Raw genomic sequence first — 20,725 nt, 5'->3', positions numbered from 1 at the left:
GGCGTGGGGTGTCCTGATTTTTTTTTTTGGAGCAGATTTCTTGTAGATTTCTGTTACATAATGACACAGAAGAAAGAAAGCTGAACTTGTAAACATGTTTCCACATCCACAAGTTTTAATGTCAACATTCCCTGAAACAGGAAATCACCGAGCATGAAGCACTGCTGTTTGGCAATAACATCTCTTAAGTTTATTGTGTTTTATCCACACCACAAAGTCAAAGTTACAGATAGGAAACACGAAAAAAAAAAAAAAAAAAGGTCACAGTTGTAGTTGTTTTAAACCAGAATGTAGTGTTAGGTCTTTTCTATCTTTTACCATCTGAACCGAGTCTGCTCGGTGTTTGATAAAGTCGATCAGCTGACGCTGTAAACACACAAGCTAGCCACTCAGAAAATCAGCCGTCTGAACTTTGACCGTTTGGACTTTCTCTGACTGCTGCCGTTTGCTGACTTTTATTAGCTGTGCTGCCAAAGTTTCGTGAACTTTTCACAACCAGCACAGACGGTTTCTGTGAAAATGATTCATCCGTGACACATTATTTTAAACTCACATGACACACACAAATAAAAAGTAGTAAGAAAATGTTAGAACTACTTCTTCTCTGCTCCGGATGGGTCTGGACAGCCGAGCCAGTACTTGGCGATGGATCTGGGGTATGGAGGCATAGCAGGGTCAACTCTCTTGGTCCTGAGGTCAACTCTGTAGTATTTATCTAGAAAACAAAAACAAGCCAGTCATTTTCTTCCGGAAACTCTCAAAACTATTTCACAAGAGGCATCACTGCGTCAGGGAGCTTCATCCTGGTAGATATCTTAAAGATGTACGGCAGGACTTTATTTTTGTTGGGTTATGTCACATAAAAAAGTAAGAGATAAACCTTGTGGTTAGAAGCACGTGGAAAGTACCACACAGCAAGTGATCATAAAGAGGAACTGCCGTGATTTAAGCCATTTCCGTTTTTGTCATGAGGACAAATAAAGAGCATGTGAAACTGGTTACTATAATAAGTCTTCCAGAGAGGTGGAAGGATAATAAAATTAATTTCCAACTAAATGAGCAGTAAAACTCAACTTTCCATCTGTTAAAGTGTGAAAATCTTTGTGTCTTTTTAATGTCACGAGTTTCTGATGCAAACTGGTTTGGCTTTAATAAGGAGCTGATCTTAAACGTGACTGATTTCAAAAATTTTTTGAAATAAATAACCTGTTTAGCCTTTACTTTTGTAGCAGGTAGGTATTACAGTTCAGGGAGGATGGAAACAACTGGTTTAACTTTTGTTGCATATGTTTGGTATTTAGACCAAATTCATCTCTTTTATTGTCGAGTAATGTAAAAAAAAAAAAAGTATGTGATTGGATCCCATCTCCCATGATGCTTTGCCTGATGGGCAGCTTAAGACGAGATGAGGTCTTTGTTTTTACTTTTTCATCATTATGAAAAAGTGGTACTGTTTATCGTTTTCTTCAGCTTCACAATGACATGCAAGATTTTGTCGATCAGTAACATAAAACTGACCACAAACCAAAAATTGTCATATTTGGTTTTAGTGTGAGAAAAGGCTGATAAAGGCTGAAGGTTGAATACATTCTAGTACAGTAAAATTTGAACATCTGAATTATGAACATATTACCTAAATTTACTATGAGTTTAAATGATTATGTATTACCATTTACCTGCTTTAAAGAAGTACACACTCTGGATGGGCATTTCCCCCTGGAAGAATCGATCGTTCCTGGTGTCGTAGTTGCCTCTGTTGTTCTGGTTGTAACGGTCCCAGTCCCGGTCCCACCTTCTGTTCTGGTCCCAGTCCTGATTCCATCGTCTGTCCAGGTCCCAGTCCCGGCCCAGCCTCTCCTCCATCTCCATCCTCCTCTCTGCCAATCTCAGACCCATTTCCATGCCCCTCTCAGCGAACCCCTGGCCCATGCTCATGCCCCGCTCGGCCATGGACCCCCAGGAAGGAGAGCGGTTCTGTCGCCTACGACCTCTCTGCCACCCATTCTGCTGGTACTGCTGCCCCCACTGCTGGTCGGGCCGCATCGACGACCTCAAAGGAGCGATGTAGATCCTGCCTGTCATGGCAGCATCCACTGGAGACTTGAGGCCTTTCCAGTCTTTGTTGATGAAGTGATGCTTGTCGTGATGCTGAGGCACTGCAGAAGATCAGAGTCATCAGCAAGCAGACAAGCTTCTTCCTCTACAAAGCGTAGACAGAGGCTTGAAACAGTTTTCCCACCCTTTGAACTTTCCCACGTTTATTTTCAAACTACAACCGTTATTTCCCAGTCTTCTTTGCAAAGTTGCTCAAGAATAGACAGATTGGAAAACGATTGTCAATTGGATCTTGTACTTCACAGTCATCAAAGTACTTTAAGTCGGAGTCACATTGGCACATTATGTCAGTTTGTGACATAAAATCGTCTTAAAATACGTAAAAAACGTGGAAAAAGTTTAAGCTGTTGGAATGCTCTTGCTAAACTTACAGTCAGAGTAAAGTTCGCTGAAGAAACGCTCATAATTGCTGTAGTACAGATCTGTGTAGCGCCTGAACAGCGTGGATGGAGACCTCTCAGACATGGCGGCACACTCCTCGTGGGAGGGTTGGTGCAAAAACTCGTACACATAGTACTGGTCACCTGGATGAAACCACAGCATAAAAATGGTCAAGCATCTAAGAAGCTTCTAATCACCTTTAAAACAGAAGAAAATACCAAAGATACAACAGTAAGATCTGGAAAAATACCTTTGAAGAAGTAAACTTTCTCTTTTCCATGGTGGCTGTGAGCAGGAAGGGCAAACGCTGCATCCACGTGGTCAGGAATCTTGTCAAAGCCAACGCTGATGTCCCGCGGATAATCGTCCTCCAGGACACCGTCATCAAACCTCCAGTACTTGTTTCCCTGATGACCGTTTTAATCAGCACAAACATTAGAAACCAGAGGATGATAAGAATTTACCAGTTGATGTCTCCTCGCTGTCACCTTAAACATGTAGGTCTTCCCCTGACAGTTGATGCGAGTGAATGCAGCGTCGATTGGCCCGCTGATGCCCCACACATCTTTTATCAGCTTTGGGTAACCGGGAAGAACCGACTTCTGGTCCATCTCAAAGAAGTACTCCCCTGGAAAGCAGAAAGCTCACAATCACAACCAAGCCAGAGCGATGGTGATTCGATGGATGTTGTTGGAGTTGAAGACAAAGCACCTCTGAAGGCGTAGATGGAGCCATTTTTAAGCTGCATGAAGGAGTCAAAAGGCCTCCCACTGCAGACCTGAGCGTCCGGGTCAGGAGCTGCTGTGGTGACGCCAACAGTGGTGGTGGCCGCTGTGGTAGCTGCTGTGGTTTTGGGAGCAGTGGTGGTGGCTGAAGGAGCCTGAGGAGCTCCAGTCGTGGCAGCGAGCTCACTTTCAGGAGTCAGTCTTTGATTCACCAGCCGTGGAGGTTTTGTCATTTTCAGATTGGTCTCTGGAGGTCGATGCGTTCTTCGGTTGAAGTCTGAGACGGGAGGCTGGGTGGACGCAACATCGGCGAGACCTTTTGGGGTTGGAGTGGTGCTTCCAAACAAATCATCATCGTCCTCTGCAAACACAAACGTGTCGCCACGAGCTGAGGGGACACGAGGAATGTTAACAGCAGAGCTTATGTGGGGATTTTGAGCAGAGACGGTATAAAATATGCAGGGTATTGTTTGGAGCGAATGGGAGGTGGGGGGTTCTTACTCGTCATGCCACAGACGACCTCATAGTCAGAGCAGCAGCTTTTGTAATACTTGCACATGGAGTCACACTGGCACGTCCTCTGAGCCTGAAAGCCGTTTTCACATCGGTCCAGACAGGACTCTTTGGATAAAACGACGCACTTCGTTCAGTTTGTCTCTCTGAGCTGATTCTGGTCGTTAGCGACTCTCCCAGACAAATTCATTTCCTCTGGTTCTTGATTAGATTTTATTTGATTGTAGTTCCCATGGGACTTTGACAGAACAGCACGAGGCAAAAGAAATCAAGTTTTCCCAATTATACCGAGATGAACCGTGATTAGTTGGATGCTCCTTCGTTAATTAATTACTCGTGGGGAGGTCAGTTCTTGGAACAATCAAAGTACAGGATTGTAGGATTGCATTCAGGCAACATTGTGAGACGCATTGCAGCTATTCGATTTATTTTAGTCAAACTGTTATTCATGGCAAAAACTCTATGGGCAAATTATTGGCTTTCTGGATGCCAGGCACAAACTTCAGTGTTTTTTGATGGTTAAAGTGATAGATTAATATTAAATAAGTGAATCGTTAAGTGGAATAAAAAGGATTTGTTGTTTTGACAACCTGAAAAGTGTTTTGTGCATTTGTTTTCAGTTTCCTTTACTCTGGTTCCACTGAATAAAATCCAGTGCAACCAGCTGCCTTCAGAAGTTTAAGATTTTATGGCTCTAATGGCCTTTGATGATGGTGACCAAACAGAAAATGGGACAAAGAGAAGGGGAAACATTCAGCAAATGTCTAAGATCAGGAATCAAAAACTGGACAGCTGTGTCAAGGACTTTTCACCTCATAAACTGTATCTGCACAACACACCACCCCAATCTGTATGTGATTTAACAGACATTAGTGAACAAACAGCACAGAAATAAAGGTATGAAGAAGTTTAAAGTTTATAAAACAGACTCCAGACTTTGAAGCATCTTACAGAGAACTGTTCAATCGATCACCTGAAAATAAAAAGAGTGCAGCACAGCAGTGAAGCTACAAAACCAATAAATAATCTTTATCTGAAGTAACAGGAGAGGCAATGAGAGCAATACTCAAAATTATGAACTTGTATCCTGAATTGAATGTAAAACGGTGTGATGGAAAACTGACACGGTGAATCCCATAAGTGACATAATGAAACATGGTGGTGGCAGCATCATGCTGTGTATGGATGCTTGTATGTGTGATGGATGTGAAATTGTGGCGGTATTTCACCTTCAAACAGAGCAAGAGCTTCCAGTAAAGCAGCCAGAGCACCAACACGGTGGTAAAGACCAAAACATATTGATGTGTTAGAATGGATCAGTGAAAGTCCAGATTTAAATACTGCAGAGAATCTGTGGCAGGACTTGAAAATGAATGTCTACAGAAGCTCTTCATGCAGTCTGACCGAGTTAGTGTTTTAAAAAGAAGAATTTTAGTTTCTAAACACCCCCAAACCCTTACAGCTGCTACAGCGCCAGGTGGTTCTACCAAATATACACTCTGCATGGTTGAAGACAAATGCAGGCCACACTTTTCAGTTTTATTTTATTTTTTTTATCATTGAAACATTCTGAAAAACACATTTCATTTACACCTTCTTTTACAGTTATGTACTGCTTTTACTTGGTATTTCATAGAAAATTTATTTGACCAAATTAAAGTGAAAAATTTGAAAAAAAAAAAAAATCAAGTCATGAATAAAGCTGCTAAGTTATTTTACTGCAGTTTTTTTTATCAGGCAAATTGTTATCTAATGCAAGATCAATGTGAGATGATTACTTGTTATTTTACTTCTTAATATAAGATCTATTTCTCTTTCTACTGATATCTTTAAATAATTGACACTGATCTCGACAAATTATTCCCTATTTAAACGTTTATTAATTTACCTTTAGAGTTATGCCATGTATGGATTTAAAAAGCCGGCTTCTGACCAGATCAAAGTTAATTAATTAGTCCATCAAGTTCAGAATAAACAGAATAATTCCAAAAATATTTTCCGTTTCACTACCAGGACAAGCAAAACGTTAGTGACAACAGCAGCAAAAGAGTTTGACCCTGAAAATAACAAATCTTATAGGCTAATTAAGGTGAAAAAGAAGTTGTTTCTGAAATGGAAAATACTTTTAGCTTGATTTTTACTGCATCACTCACCGGTGAAGATCTCCTCAGCGAAGGCCTTGGCGCTCAGCGAGAGCAGGAGGATCAAACACAACTTCATGCTGCCTCTGTTCTGCCAGCAGACAGACTGAGGAGGTAATGATAAACCATGCGCTCCGGTTATTGGAAACATGTGTCAGTCACCCCTCTTCCCTCTGTTTACTTTAACCTCGTTTGCTCACAAGCAACCAAGCCTGGACGGGAAAAGAAAGGAATCAATAAAGAACAAAACGTTGGATAAATCTGACCCTCTGCCTCTGTTGCCTGGTGGGAAGTTGGGAGACACATTTCTGACACAATATCAAGTCATTTTATATCTGTAACCCTTCAAGAAATTCAATGCATTTGCCCTCAGAAGTTATGATTTGAAGTTAACAAATAAAGTCTACCTATGAGAAATATAATCTCTGCATAAATCCATCTGGTCATTTGAAGGCCTCAGAAGTTTAAGGAACATTACTTTTCACAAATTCACTTTTTTTGATATATAGAGTAAATGGAGGCAGTTAAACCAAATCAGTGGACATGTTGTTTATTTGACATATTTTACTGTAGATCATGATTAGAGGATGGCTGAGTTTGTCATTTAAGGCTCTCTGGGGAACTAATTAAGGTTTTTTGCACCTCTCTGTTTAAACAGGAAACTTAATTCAATAGAGCTGTCACAAATGACAAAATGCAAAACCAAACAACTTTGTTATTAATACTGAGTAAAAATGTTGGCTTTTCTCAACCTCTGAAATTTAACGCCTGTCTGAGCACAATGTCATGGCTGTAGAAGGGAAAACAAAAAACGAAAGGTCCAAGCATTCAGTCAGAAAACTGGAAACAATGTGGTTGAAACAAGGATATTGACAACAATAGAAATGGAGAACATATTCCTCAAATACAGGAAACATAGCTTTGGACTAAACTGTATGAAAGAAAGTTGATTTAGTGATCTACACTAAGCATATTTAAAATCTAAATCCTAAAAGAAATTACAAAGACAATAACTTATTTACTGGGTAACTGAATTTAGATCATATTTATTAATGAATTTTATATCTGGAATTGGCAATTGGAATAAAAGTAATTCAAGCAATTCTCTACATGACATGAAGTCATATGTGAATATAGGAAAAAATTAGAATAGAAATGCCCTTTGTAATAATAATAAAAAAAATATTCCGTGTGTTTTATTATAATCGTTAATTTAAGTTACTAATTACTTTAAGCTAAATTTAACTGAATTTATTCCTTAGTTTTCTTCAGTTTCTTACGCTTAGATGTTTTTCTCTGTTCCCCCAGCAGGGGGCCTGCAGTGTTTACAGCACAGGGGACTCCGTTCGCTGTGCGCATGCTCTGACCGACTATATTGAAGGTGGAAGAGAGGAGGATGGAGACCCAGCGGCCGAGCGTTTATTTACCCCAACCTCTCGGTAGAGTGACGGTCTAAAATTAATTGAATGATGCGAATCGTGTTGAATTACTCTAAAGAAGCGTTGTTGTTGATAATTGCGCTCCATTAGGCCTTTACAGGGCCCTGGTTGCTGTGGAAACGAGGACTATGACAGCTACAATCATCCTTTGTCTCCACTGAATGAGGAAACACACAACAGTTCTTTCTTCGTGAGAAAAGAAAGAGCCTTTTCTTCCTAGCATTTCTTTTTTTTTTTTTTTGGTTCACTGAGCTTCAGTTTTTGCTTGTTTGAAGAAAAAAAAAAAACCACAAAAAATTATCAATGGAGGACAGAGCTGTAGACTAAACATCCGCGGAGTTCAAGATCAGCTTAAGAAAACAGCAGAGTGCATGTGATGCAATGTGGTGAAAGCCGTCAGGTGTTATTTGTGGTAGTGTTCTCTTGACTCCGTTTTCGCTTTAATGTGGCGCTCTGTGATATCTTCAGCATCAGCCTGAACCAGAGGCCTGTGTAAACAGCTGCAGGCCAGGACCTCCCTCTGTATCCCAGTCAGTAGATGCTCTTGTCTTTGACGCTCTTCCTGTTTAGGCTCCATCAACGTCTCTCCATCATGTTCAGCTCAGACAGACTCACTGTCCCGGACTATGTCAGCCGGCTGCAGAGAGGGAGGAGCGGCTCCGGCTGCGAGCCCAAGCCGGTCTCCCCGGGCCTCAGCGCCGACGTCCAGGCCGTCCTCAAGGACTCCCTCCCTGCCCTGCGCGAAGCCATCAGGAACCTCAAGGCAGCCAAGGAAAACTCTGATTCAGACGAAACCCGCAGGGCCGTGGCGGAGATTTATCAGCTGGTGGAGGAAGCCTGGGTGCTCCCCACTGTGGGGCGTCAGGTGGCCGAGGAGATCTGCAACAGGATCCGGCTGGATGGAGGCCTGGAGCTGCTGCTTCAGCTGCAGCAGACATCAGCTGTGGAGATCATCTATGAGTCTGCAAAGCTGCTGGAGCAGATCCTGATCTCAGAGAACAGGTACGGTCTCTGTGAGAGACTGAAAAGGAAGTTTAACCCAACAATTCACACTTACACTGTCAGAACAGTTTTTGATACTGTTAATTAATAATACAGAATAAAATCTTGAGATTATGCTGACTCGTTTTAATATGCTTATTTTGCTCAAAGTCTAAGAACTAAACTGAAAGTCAAACATTTCAGTGTTTATCTAGAGTCCCCAAAGTGATCCTCGAGGGCCGGCATCCTGTATGTTTTAGTCCTCTCCCTGATGGTAGCAACAACCTTTGCAGCATGTCATTGTTCTTCTTAGGCCTTCTAATGAGCCATCATTTGATCCAGGTGTGGTTAAACCAGGGAGAAAACTAAAACATGCAGGATGCCGGCCCTCCAGGACCCACTTTGGGAACCACTGATCGAGACGTTGTATTTTTCCGGGCATTGATTTGGTTTGTAACCATAGTTCAGATCTATTGAATAGGTTGAGGTCTGTGTTTTGTGTTAACCATTACAGAGTCTTAATGTAGTCTGCTTTATTCATTTAAATCCAGGTTTTAATCTGTGGTTGGGGTCATTGTCCTATTGTAGCATCCATGCATGTCCCAATTTCAACCATTAATCTGTGGTTTCAGGTATCCCCCTTCTTTAGTATACCACACATTTTATCACGTTTGTTTGCAAACTTCACCTTTTTCAATGTTTGTCGGCTCTAACCACTTTCACCAGAGTGCCATTGGATAGTCCCTTTGGGCAGCTGCTAGTACCAGTGCTTAAGGATGTTAATTTCTGATCCAGAGGCTTATTTTTTGATCAAGAAAAAAATAACTGATTTGACAACCAGTTAGCGCCTTCCCTCTTTTTATTGATCTGAGGTCCATGTTGGTGTTAACCTGGCTTAACATCAGTGGACAGTTACACTGGTGTTTCTGCAGTGTCCAGTTCATTTCAAGCCTGAGCGTTGGTGATTCCTAGGCTGTTCCTAAACATCACAACTAAATTTCTTTCATATAAATTTAACAGTTGGATTAGGTGGTTATTTCTTTGACACATATGTCTTGACGGGTTAATGTGAGACCTCAGCGTTATTGAACATGTGTACACTGTATCGTGGCTCAAACACATCATAAAAACCAAAAGTTTATATTACAGTAACGTCCATGATGAGTGGATGCAAACCTCTCATTGGAACTATATGTTTGGGAAAGGAAACATGGTTTACAATTAGATTTGACAACCAGTTAGCGCCTTCCCTCTTTTTATTGATCATTCTCTTATCCCTCTCTTGACAGGGACTATGTAGCACGCATTGGTCTGGGGGTCATCCTTAACCTGACTCGACAGCAGGACGATGCCCAGTTGGCTCGCAGCGTCTCTGGCATCCTGGAGCACATGTTCAAACACACCGAGGAGACGTCTGTCCAGCTCATCTCCAATGGCGCCTTGGACGCCCTCCTCTTCTGGTGCCGGGGCACGGACCCCACCGTGCTGCGTCACTGTGCCGTGGCGTTGGCTAACTGCGCAATGTATGGGGGCCACCGGTGTCAGCGCTTGATGATTGAGAAGCAGGCGGCAGAGTGGCTTTTCCCTCTGGCGTTTTCCAAAGAAGACGAGCTCATCCGCTTCCACGCCTGCCTGGCAGTGACGGTGTTGGCTGCGAACAGGGAGATCGAGAAAGAGGTGGTGAGGTCCGGAACACTGGAGCTGGTGGAGCCGTTCATCGCCTCTTTGGATCCGGATGACTTCGCCCGCTGCTTATTGGACAGTGCGGATTGCATGCAGGGAAAGACGGCATCTGACCTTCAGCACCTTTTGCCATTACTAGACGGCACAAGAGTGGAGGGGAAGTGTATTGCAGCCTTTTATCTCTGTGTTGAGACCAGTATCAAGTCCCGCCAGCGCAACACCAAGGTACAATCACTCCAGCTGACATAATCCTCAGATAATACCAGTGTGCGAGTCTAGTTTTTCTTTTTTACTACATACTTATTTTCTCCTTTTTAAGATATTCCAAGAGATCGGTGCAGTGCAGAGCCTTAAAAGAATCGTCATGTACTCCAGCAATGGGACGGCCTCCAGTCTCGCCAAGAGGGCCCTGAGTATGATGGGAGAGGAAGTCCCAAAGCGAATCTTGTCTTGTGTGCCCAACTGGAAGACCTGCGAGGTGCAGACATGGCTGCAGCAGGTTGGCTTCAGTGCCTTCAGCGACCGCTTTCAGGTAGGTCTAAGAAAAACCAAGAAGGACTTCAGATGAATACAGTTTCCTTCACTGGGAAAAGATAGTGACAAAATCTCCATTTCACAGCCTCTGGTCGTTCTATTTGACAGGCGCACCAACAGCAAAGTTTTTGTAAACAAAAATGGCAAGCAGGGTATTTTTTTCCTTGCATTTCAGGAGTATAAAATCCTTTGTGTCAGTATGTCACTCAAAACCGCAATGAAATACATGGAAGTCTGTTATTGCGGGATGACATAATAAGAAAGTGTTTATGTTTGTAAAGACACTTTAAACTCACCTTGAGCTTGTAAGTTCCTCTCTGTCCTGATGTGTCTTATAGGAGCTTCAGGTGGATGGAGATCTCCTGCTGAACATCACAGATGAAGATTTAAGCTCTGATCTCAACATGGCTGCAGGTCTCACCCGCAAGAGGCAAGAAGATCAGACCAGTTCTCAACACAAGCCTGATGTAAAATGTCACTGGTCTGAAACAAACAAATGCTTTGTATCTTCATCCAGGTTTCTGAGAGACTTGCGTGTGCTGAAGACCTACGCCGACTACTCCACATGTGACCCTAACAACATGGCTGACTGGTTGGCTGAGGTGGATCCCCGTTTTCGACAGTACACCTATGGCCTGGTCCAATCAGGAGTGGACCGCAACAACGTGGAGAACCTGACTGACCAGCAGCTGCAGCACGACTGCCACATTAATAACGGAGTCCATCGAGCGAAGATACTGTCCGCCGCCAGCAGGCCGTTAAAGCCGAGCCACACAGACGCCCAGCCTCCAGGCCCTGATGTGTTCATCAGCTACCGTCGGACCACTGGCTCCCAACTGGCCAGGTATAGCCCGATAGGGAATTTCCAAAAAATGTTCTCCCACATTATTAGACAACACATCAATTTGTTTGTTTTCCTCATCCTCCAGCCTTCTGAAGGTGCACCTGCAAGTCAGAGGATACAGTGTTTTTATAGATGTGGAGAAGTTGGAGGCGGGTAAATTTGAAGACAAACTAATCCAGAGCGTACAGAGGGCACGCAACTTCATCCTGGTTATGTCCGCCAACGCGCTCGACAAGTGCATGGGCGACACCGCCATGAAGGACTGGGTGCATAAGGTCAGGAGGAACATACAGCTCAACATAAACGTAGAAACATTTTCTAACTGGTGTAGATATGTTTGAGCGTCTAATGCAAAATTTGTTGTTTTTGTTACTTGAGATGTTTCTGTGAGGTGCAGTTGTTACTCTATTTGAAGACAATAGACATTTGGAATTGTATATTCCTTAAGATTATTAAATGGTGTCTGTTGAATAATTAGTTTAAAAAGGATTTTCTTACTGTATTAGTCTGGCACTCCAACAGTAACTCAGGCTTCTGACCATGCAGCCATCATAGACTGCTTGTTTAATTTTGTCAAAGTCACTCTTTTTCCCTTATCATTTTATTCCACATTCTTATAACCAAAGTTGGGTCTTGCACCTTAAGGTTCCTCCTCCTGACATCTTGTATACACGAGTCGAAATAACAAATGTCTTATTTAAAACCAGGTTAATGTGATGCTGTTCTGTACATGCAAGTGATTTCACTCCTTTATGCATTTACACATTCAAAAGTAATATTTAAAGTGCTATTTATATTGCAGGAAATAGCCACGGCCCTGAGTGGTAAAAAGAACATTGTCCCCGTCACAGATAACTTCACGTGGCCTGACCCCACGTCTCTGCCAGAGGATATGAGAGCTATCCTCAACTTCAATGGCATTAAGTGAGTATTACTACACTTCCACTCAGGTAGCCTTACTATATCTTTTAAAACTGCTCACTCCAGGTTTTCTGTATGAATGAACCAGTTTGCTTGTGTTGCCCCTTGTCACAGATGGTCTCATGAATATCAGGAAGCTACAATTGAGAAAATCATCCGCTTTCTCAAAGGGCGCCACGACACAACTGACGCCCCAGACGAATCCAAAAGTCAGAAGAAGAAATAAGCCAATCCAAACACGACTATAAGACTGTTTGTGATGCCATCTTCCACATGCCTATTGAACAGCCTTCCCTGCTCTACCCGACAGCATGTGAAGTATGTGTTTAGCCCGCTTACACAAATCAGTGAGCAGATGAACTTATTCCTTGAACAATAAGACTTAAAAAGGGAACTCCGGACTGTGTGTAATTGAGTTCAAGTCGTTAATGTCATTCCTCACTAACTGCTGTATTGGTGTAATCACGTTCAGTATATGCCTTTTATATCTCAGGAAAATAAGCGATAGACCAACTGTCATCCAGCAACATCGTCATCAATAGGAATTTCTGAAGGCTCTACCAACCCTTCAGTCTTAGTCAAGGTTATTGTATATGCACTTATTCTTTCTGTATCATGTATCAATAGTAATAAATAAATCCAGATCTCTAATACGACTCGCCTGTTTTAGCTTTCTGTTCATTATTTTTCAGAAGCAACTTCAGGTGTTTTGATCTAAGCTGCAGGCATGACTTTGACAGTACACCTATGGCCTGGTCCAATCGGGAGTGGACCGCAACAACGTGGAGCCAATATTGTCTTGGTTAGCCAAGACAATATTAGAAACCCAAAAATAGGTGGAAAATGCATGTAGTGTTAAGCACAAGAATAGGCAGTTGTCAAATGTATTACAACTAAACTGTAAACCCTCTGCAATTTACAGCCTGAATTAACCTGTTCACATGGAGGGGAAAGGTGTTTTTCCTAGAGTTCATTTCATGACAGCAGTCGTCTGATGACTCAGTCAGGATGTTTTTATTGAGATAACTTATGTATTTCCTGTAAAATACCCAGAACAGTCAATCAGAGTTTACAGGCTAAGTGTGTTGCTCCATGAGTAGAAGATACTAATCTACTGTAACATTTTTTATTAGCACTATTTCTATGCACTTGTGGGCTTCACAATTAAAAGTGATCTTGTTTTCTGATCTTGCAGTAACTTTAACCTCTAGCGCCCCCTTTGTAAAAACAGGTGTATTAAATCTCTATGACATTTTTTGTCAGATAAATTTACATTTAATTTTTGATACTTTTACCCAAACAAAACACTTTTTTTATTTGTTTTGTTTACATCCTAAACAAGAAGGAAAAATTACAACTTTAGAAGAAGGAAAAATAAAACCATAGTGGGTCTAAAGGAAGATAAATAGTGCCTAGAAAAAACAACAACAAAAAAAACTCTTAAACCTGAAAAGCTTCACACTTCCCTTCAGGTTTGTCCAGGAGAGGATGTGGTTACCTGTGTGACTTCATAATTTCTTCAGAATGAACAAGAACATCCCAGGTCAACTCTGAAATGATAATTAGCTTTTAATGACCTCAACATAATTAAATTTGTGGCCAGGAGTATTTAGACCATAGATTTTTCATGTTCACTGTGATATGGCCACATTGGTATCAATGCCCCACATATTTTTAATATACTGGGTATCATGTGGATTAATTGTAAGTTTTATAGATCAATCGCTTCATTATATGTTATATCCAAATTATAGACATGCCCGGTGTCTAATATTCATAGTTCACAGTCCTTCTTAACCCTTATGAATGTCCAAATGGCAAAATTAACATGGTGGTCAAGCTTTAAATGGAACATGCAAAAACACAGACTGTAAGCAACTGGGATGGACAGATGGATAAACAAACTGATTGATAAATGAAAAATGAATGAACAGATAAAAGCTTTAAACAATGGGATACAGAAAAAAAATCTCCAGAAGTAAAAACATTTTTACATATGATACTCTATTTTCTTTTTCTATTCTTATCCAGACCCTGACTTCCATACTTCCACTTTTCCAGACAACATTAAAAAGCTGTGTATTTATATTTTTTTATTAGTTTTTCTAACCCCCCCCCAAAAAAAAAACAAAACAAAAAACAAATAAACAAACAACAAAATATACCGTCAACCAGATAAATTCATCAAACACATTGAAGCTTCCAACTTGTTATGGAAGTTTGACTAAATGGACCAAAAATAGCAGAAATGTGAAAATTACTTCTGAGCAAATAAATGATTAAAAGTTAAATATTTTCATCAGACAGTTTACTTTTCATCCAAGTCCAAAATCAAAATCTGGTGTATCATTATGATAGCATATAAAAACACAGAAATAGTAAATGTATAGCTCTTTATCTTTTCCAGAGGACTCCAAAGTGCTTCATACAACATTCAGTCTTTCACACATTCACATGTTGATGGTACTAAGCTACATTGTAGCCACAGCAGTCTGACGGAGGTGAGGCCACCGTTCAACTGGGTTCTCTGACCACAACTATCAGGAAAGGCGGGTGAAGTGTCGAACCAGTGACAGGGGTTTGAACCAGCAACCCACATGTTACACGACAGACTACCTCCTCCTGAGCCACCGTCACACAAACACATTTACTTTTGGAGTTTTTCATCTGCTGTGCATTATCTTCTTTGATAGGTTACTGTCAGCATAAAAACATTACCAACACAACACTCAAGCTTACTGTTGTTCATTGGCTTAGAAATGTCAAACTTAAAATTCAAAACAAACAATCATATGAATACATTGTTCTTTTTTTCTTCATAGCTTTTGGCAAAGTGCTTTTTAATGTGACAAAACGTCACATGTTAAAACTATCAACAAGGATTCAAGTAAAAAAATCATTTGCTTATAGCACATAAGAAGGGTTTCCTGATCTACAACTAGTTTAAATTCAATTTAAAAAATACTTTACTTATCCCAAAATGGACAAAAAAAAATGAATTAAATATTACATAATATTTTTTTTTCTTTTGCAAAATTTCCAAATTTTTTTCTAAAAGACAGATTTAACTGGCACAGTCAAAGCTGCCTCCATTTTCGATATATAATCAGAAATAAAAGGTGATTTGAACGTTGCTATTATTGAACAACACTGTGCTTCCGTAGCTAGCTGTTGTAGTCAATAATTCACACTGAAACATTATGCACGTAGAGTGCTACACAAAAACATTTCAAATCAATGTATAAAATATTCATGTCCCTGAACATCTTGATTAAATGATGTGAGACCTTTACCTCTTCGTGTGAAGCCCACATGGTTGCTTCTTCACTTTTTGGTCTCGACGTTTTAGTGTCACTTCGGGGGAAGAATCCCTTTGCAGAATAGCAGCCTTCATGTTTGACAGGATCCCAGTTTCTAACAGCATCACAGGCAAGATGAGTACTGAATCTCCACAAATGGGTCCCATCAGGACCGGCTCTGAACACTCAGGATGCAGAGTCCCTGTGTTCCCTCCTCTGGTCGAAACACTGTAGAGCGCTACAGAGACAGACACATATGTTGATTTTTGATTTGAAACGGTTGGTAGCCAAAAAACCCCTAGAAATACAGAGAAAATACAAGGTTCCTATACAACCGCTGTGCCAAAATTCAATACAGTATAATGGCATGGATAACAAAGGGATAATGTGGAAAAAGATGCAGCATCATCCAACGATTTGCATGATGCTCAAATCGTTGGATGTAGGAATAACATGAAAACAGATGACTGCAGACCAGGAACCCTGCAGTAAAAACAGAAAACTCACCCAATTATTGCAGCAGGAATGAGGAGGACGATGGCAGCAAATAGGAATGAGAAGCCCTTCATGAAATGCAGAGTGGCTGGATAGAGGGAGTTAAAGAGGCTGCTGCCCACGAGAAAACACAAGCTCTCCACACAGGCAACGCAGGCGAACAGGGCCCCTGAGAGACAGAAAACACACACAAGAGTTTATTAATAGAAACCAACGTGAAGCACCTGAATGCCGTCTCTACTACTCAACCTCTTATCTCTCAGAGCGAGCTCTCAGGCCCCGATGAGGGTTAAACATCTGTAAAACTAAAACACCACATGCAGAGGACCAGAAGCTCGCTGACCTTGTTCTGATGGGTCAACCAACTTGGAGAGCTTTGACCTGAGGACGGGAGTGGAAGCCATGAAGAGGAAACACAGGCCGTAACCTGGACAGAGAAACCACATGCAAGATCATCTTCAGCTTCAGTCAAGTTTCAGCTCGTTGGTAAAGTTGATAATTGTGGCCAAGAGCAGTTTGAGAGACTTCAGAATAGAAATTGTTTCCTTTTTAAGGAATATGCTCTCGTGAGTCATTAAAAAAAAAAAAAAGAAAAAAAAAAAAGCCAAAAACGAAGAGCAAGAGAGTCAAGAAATATCCTGGAAATATGAGCATGTCAGCAGCAGCCTCCATACCCAGTGGTGCTGAGTTGATTTTTATCGGACATCTTTAAGGCTATGAAAAGTTTAAGTCCTGAATAGAAATGTATGAAATGTATGAAAATTTGCCTCAATACCGACATCTGATATTAACATTGTTGTTACGGCCGATAACCAAATACACCAAATGTAGACAGTGGTGTATAAAACTGTGAACAGATCGAAATATTTCGACTTTGAATTTTCCAGGATCGGCCACCATAATCTATAAAACCTCTGAGTTACCACACACTCCAAGCCTTAGTTCTTCAATATGAGGAACCTCTACGAATTCCTGCAGCCAGGCGACTAATTGAGGAGTCGGGTCGGAAAAACTGTTTTTCTTTTTTTCAAATTTAAACCCTCCAAAATTAACTCAGTGACACATATTTTGAGAAACTGCTCACGACTTTCTGAAGCTTCTCACCTGTGAACATAAGCTGGGTGGTATGCGCCACAGAGAAGACCACCAGCCCAGTAATGTTGGACACCAGGCCCACCAGAGCCACCCAGGAGTCCTGCAGGCAGCGCTGCATGACCTTCAGCCCCAGCAGGCTGCTCAGGTATGCCAGGTTCAGAGCGGCCGACCCGTAGCCGATCAGAGCCGAGTCCCAGCACAGCGGGGAGCTCAGCTCGTACAGCACGTACAGCTCCCTGGTGCCGAAGTGAACGGCCACCACCAGGAAGAAGCAGAGCGTGTAGAGCCACAGCTTGCCCCTGTGAAGCGGCTCTCCGCCGCCGCCTGCGCCGCTGATGCCTCCTGTGGAGTACAGGCGCCAGACGGCTTTGTAGTGGCGAGCTGAGAGGAGCCTGGCGCTCGGGTCCGGACGGACGGACTCTCGGATGAACAGGTAGGCGTAGAGAGCTGAGGCCAAGTTGGTGGCCAGGACCAGCCAGAACGGGTTGATGTAACTGGGGAAAAAAGAAAAAAAAAAAAACAACAACATTGTTTATAGAGGTGATTTTTGTTTGTTTGTTTTTACAGCAGAAATGCACACAGCAAACATTTCTCACCAGTTTTCTGCAGGTGCTAATGGGGGGTGGGGGGGTGAAGCATTTTACTGAGGATCATTTGTTCTTACAGTTCTCAACACACACAGAAGCACAACCAGAGGCGGACTCAGAGCTCAAGACAAATAAATCAGTCACCGGTGAAGATAATAGTGAATACGTGGTATTACGCTATTTAATTAAAGCATATATTAGGGCTGGACAATGTGACTGAAAAACGTATCACGATATAAGCGTTTCACATCAGTGGATGGCGATAATTTTGTTTCAAATATCAGAAATACGGCTGATATCACGTTTGATGTGGCTTCCTTGTTTTATGTTGATTCCATTCTTGGAAATCTGAGTAGCATAGAAAACGACCCATTTTCGCATTTCATGCCCCTTTCAGCTGTTTACAGAAAATGAAAGTAGGCATTCAAGTTCACTTCCAGTTCCCGCTGTTTTTACTCAGTATATAATCATTAGTTAGATCTTGAAATTAGTTGTGTTTTCTGAGGATAATATCACAACAACCACAAATTAAACTCATAGTAATCTGGTATTTTCTTGGGGGTGCGACGACTTTTCCAGGAGGGAACCATTGTAACCGTTGTTTCTCACCCTTGTGCCCGGCGCCACTGGCCTCCTATGATGCTGGCCAGCATCCCTGAAATGCCCAGACAAGCTTCCAGAACCGCCACCCTGAAGGTGCGGGACCTCTTGTCGCTGATGTCCGCCACGTAGCTAAAGCAGCCGGCCAGAACGGCGTTGAAATCCCCCGAGAGGCCACTGAGCAGCCGGCCCACCAGAAAGCAGACCACAGGCAGCTTGAGGTACATCACCACCAGGTAGACCACGGCCTGCAGCGCCAGGCCGAAGTTGGGGAGGATGAGGACGGTTCTGCGGCCTGCTACATCGCTCCACGAGCCCAGGAGAGGGACAATCACGAGCCCGACTGAAAACCCCCCGAGGCTGATGTACAGGTTCCAGTGAGCTGTCAGAGTTTCAACTTCCTGAACAACAACAGAAACAAATCAGTGAACAGGATGAAATCTTCCTGCTATTTAGTGCAACATGATTTTTTTTAAATTTTTTTCTTTATTAATCTAATTTAATGCTACAATATTCTGTTTCCTGAGTGAAATGGATGTACTTTTCACTTTTTGTGCATGCTCAGCAAATTCCTCTCAGTTGCAACATGTGATGCTGTTCCTGTTTTCTGAGCGGCTTTTGCAGCACTCACTTTAACTCTCCAGTTACATATGCTCAAAAGTAATAAACTGATATTCACAAATACTGATTATATAAACTATTTTGTAACTTTGCATTTTATTTTAAAGTTGTAATTATTTGTTTACCTTTTCTTTTTCCCTTTTTTTTTTTTTTACATTTGATAAGCCAGTCAAATACGATTTTGTCCCTTTTCATTGAATGCATCAAGTCTGAAAACTTCCTCTTTTTTGTCACTAAACACAGAAAGACAAACGTTAAGTCATTTTGTGCACTTTGTCTTATGAGTTTAGAAAAAAATTAACCACAATCTCTATGGAAGGATTCCTCAGGACATCTTGCATTTATTTAGTGGTCAATTTTTGTTGCATATTTTATTCTTAAATTAAAAAGACATTAACAAAAAAGAGTTTGTATGTGTGGTAATCCTTTGGAAACAAACAGGTTTGAGCTCAGATCAAACAGTATTTGTCAGTGATATTGAGTACTAAATTAATATTTGAAATCTGAAAATACAGTATTTTGTTTTTCTACACTTAGTCCATTTGTGGAGATTCAGTTATGGCTTTTCAACTGAAAATTCAAGACTGTTTTGCATCTATTTATGAAGACATAACTCCTGCATGCTGAATTTTATTGTAAGTGAAGATTTCATGCTACTTAATAGCAGTAAGCAACATTAAAAAAAAAACTTATTTGAAGCATGATTTTTTTTGGAATCTTATGATAATTACACGTTTATAAAATATTTACAGTGTTAATAATATTAATTTACTGACAGTAGACTTTACACCTCACTCCCTTTATATCTAAATACACCACATTTTACACACAATATGAAGTTTGATAAAGTTTTTTTTATTATTTATTTGAAACTAAAGAGTTATTTTGCTTTCTTTTTCATACCTATGTGTGAACCTACAGATCCCAAAGCATCAGTACTAGTGGTAAATGCGTAAAGTTTTCAGCTGGTGACCTTTTGCAGCGGGTCCGGGTCCACTGAGCTGTTGCTGCACTCTGACCTCCTGGAGCCATTGTAGCCGAGGTCCTCGCTAATTCGGTCCCACAGGTACTGCGTGGTCAGAGGGGCCTGGAGAGCCAGGGAGAATATGGAGAGGAAAAGCACCGGCTCCACGGACACCGGGACAGGGCACCGGCACGACGGCGGCACAGAGGTGGTTGCAGTCGGTAAACCTGCTTCGTCTTTGCGGTCCTCAGAATCGGACAGCTGGTCATCCGTTGACGAGGCGCTGAGGAGGTCTTCGGGTAGGATCGCTGCCGTGTCCGGCTCGTCCATGTCGAACCTACTGCGTTTAAGTTTTATGCTGTAAAAAACACTTTTTGCAGAGTTGAACCATGAAGTTACTGCGGTGACATAACTAGCATAAGGAGCTAACGTCCAACTGCCTGGAGCTAAAGGAGCTAACGTTCAATTTTATTCCTCATAATAGGAATAGATGCGTTAGAAGTGGGGAGTTAGCTCCCTCTAGTGTAGGAATACGGTCACTACATCAAGGAAAATAGAGTAAAAAAATAAAATAAAATAAAAAGCTTCTGTAGCATTATGATGGTATAAGCAAGGAACTGGTACAAGTACAATACAGGGCAATCTTTAACAACAACAACAAAAAAACCTGTTAGAGGCTATGAAAGACTTTGAGTAAGATAAGCCTAAATATACAGTCAGAGCTTTGTGGCAAATTTGAAAAATGACGTTCAGATCCATCCATCAAGTCCATGCAGGCAGACTGATC

General features: G+C 41.6%; 4 protein-coding genes across 7 annotated transcripts in view; 2 read left to right on the top strand and 2 right to left on the bottom strand.

Annotated features, from left to right (window-relative positions):
- Positions 1-86: 86 nt before the first annotated feature.
- Positions 87-6,976, bottom strand: vtna (vitronectin a). 3 transcript variants are annotated; one of them, XM_015033508.1, is made up of 8 exons: positions 5,888-6,895; positions 3,723-3,842; positions 3,208-3,609; positions 2,985-3,124; positions 2,747-2,903; positions 2,487-2,639; positions 1,677-2,156; positions 87-715 (listed from the first exon to the last, which is right to left on the bottom strand). In XM_015033508.1, the coding sequence occupies exons 1-8, from the start codon at positions 6,024-6,026 to the stop codon at positions 594-596; spliced, it is 1,713 nt and encodes a 570-aa protein (XP_014888994.1). In that variant the 5' UTR covers positions 6,027-6,895; the 3' UTR covers positions 87-593. The 3 variants fall into 3 exon arrangements, with proteins under 3 accessions (XP_014888994.1, XP_014888996.1, XP_014888995.1); XM_015033510.1 differs by having other exon boundaries at positions 3,723-3,807; positions 5,888-5,971; XM_015033509.1 differs by lacking the exon at positions 3,723-3,842 and having other exon boundaries at positions 5,888-6,976.
- Positions 6,977-7,251: 275 nt separating this feature from the next.
- sarm1 (sterile alpha and TIR motif containing 1) lies at positions 7,252-12,933 on the top strand. The gene is made up of 8 exons (XM_015033507.1): positions 7,252-8,316; positions 9,585-10,203; positions 10,298-10,510; positions 10,851-10,942; positions 11,030-11,356; positions 11,442-11,631; positions 12,159-12,280; positions 12,392-12,933. The coding sequence occupies exons 1-8, from the start codon at positions 7,853-7,855 to the stop codon at positions 12,501-12,503; spliced, it is 2,139 nt and encodes a 712-aa protein (XP_014888993.1). The 5' UTR covers positions 7,252-7,852; the 3' UTR covers positions 12,504-12,933.
- A 1,722-nt stretch (positions 12,934-14,655) lies between these two features.
- On the bottom strand, positions 14,656-20,453 carry slc46a1 (solute carrier family 46 member 1). The gene is made up of 6 exons (XM_015033504.1): positions 19,948-20,453; positions 18,363-18,754; positions 17,176-17,660; positions 16,415-16,498; positions 16,084-16,240; positions 14,656-15,814 (listed from the first exon to the last, which is right to left on the bottom strand). Exons 1-6 carry the CDS (start codon positions 20,266-20,268, stop codon positions 15,763-15,765), a joined length of 1,491 nt encoding a protein of 496 aa, XP_014888990.1. The 5' UTR covers positions 20,269-20,453; the 3' UTR covers positions 14,656-15,762.
- foxn1 (forkhead box N1) overlaps positions 20,156-20,725 on the top strand; it is a 29,622-nt gene continuing 29,052 nt past the window's right edge. For both annotated transcript variants that reach the window (XM_015033503.1, XM_015033500.1), the window contains exon 1: positions 20,156-20,237. The gene's annotated coding sequence lies outside the window, so the exon portion shown is untranslated. The remainder of the gene's footprint in view (positions 20,238-20,725) is intronic.

This window comes from Poecilia latipinna, unplaced genomic scaffold (genome assembly GCF_001443285.1).
Source record: "Poecilia latipinna isolate Pla-1442-1.1 unplaced genomic scaffold, P_latipinna-1.0 Scaffold270, whole genome shotgun sequence".
Lineage (NCBI taxonomy): Eukaryota > Metazoa > Chordata > Actinopteri > Cyprinodontiformes > Poeciliidae > Poecilia > Poecilia latipinna.
The sequence above is the reverse complement of the archived record's forward strand: the minus strand, read 5'-3'. Positions and strand labels throughout refer to the sequence as shown.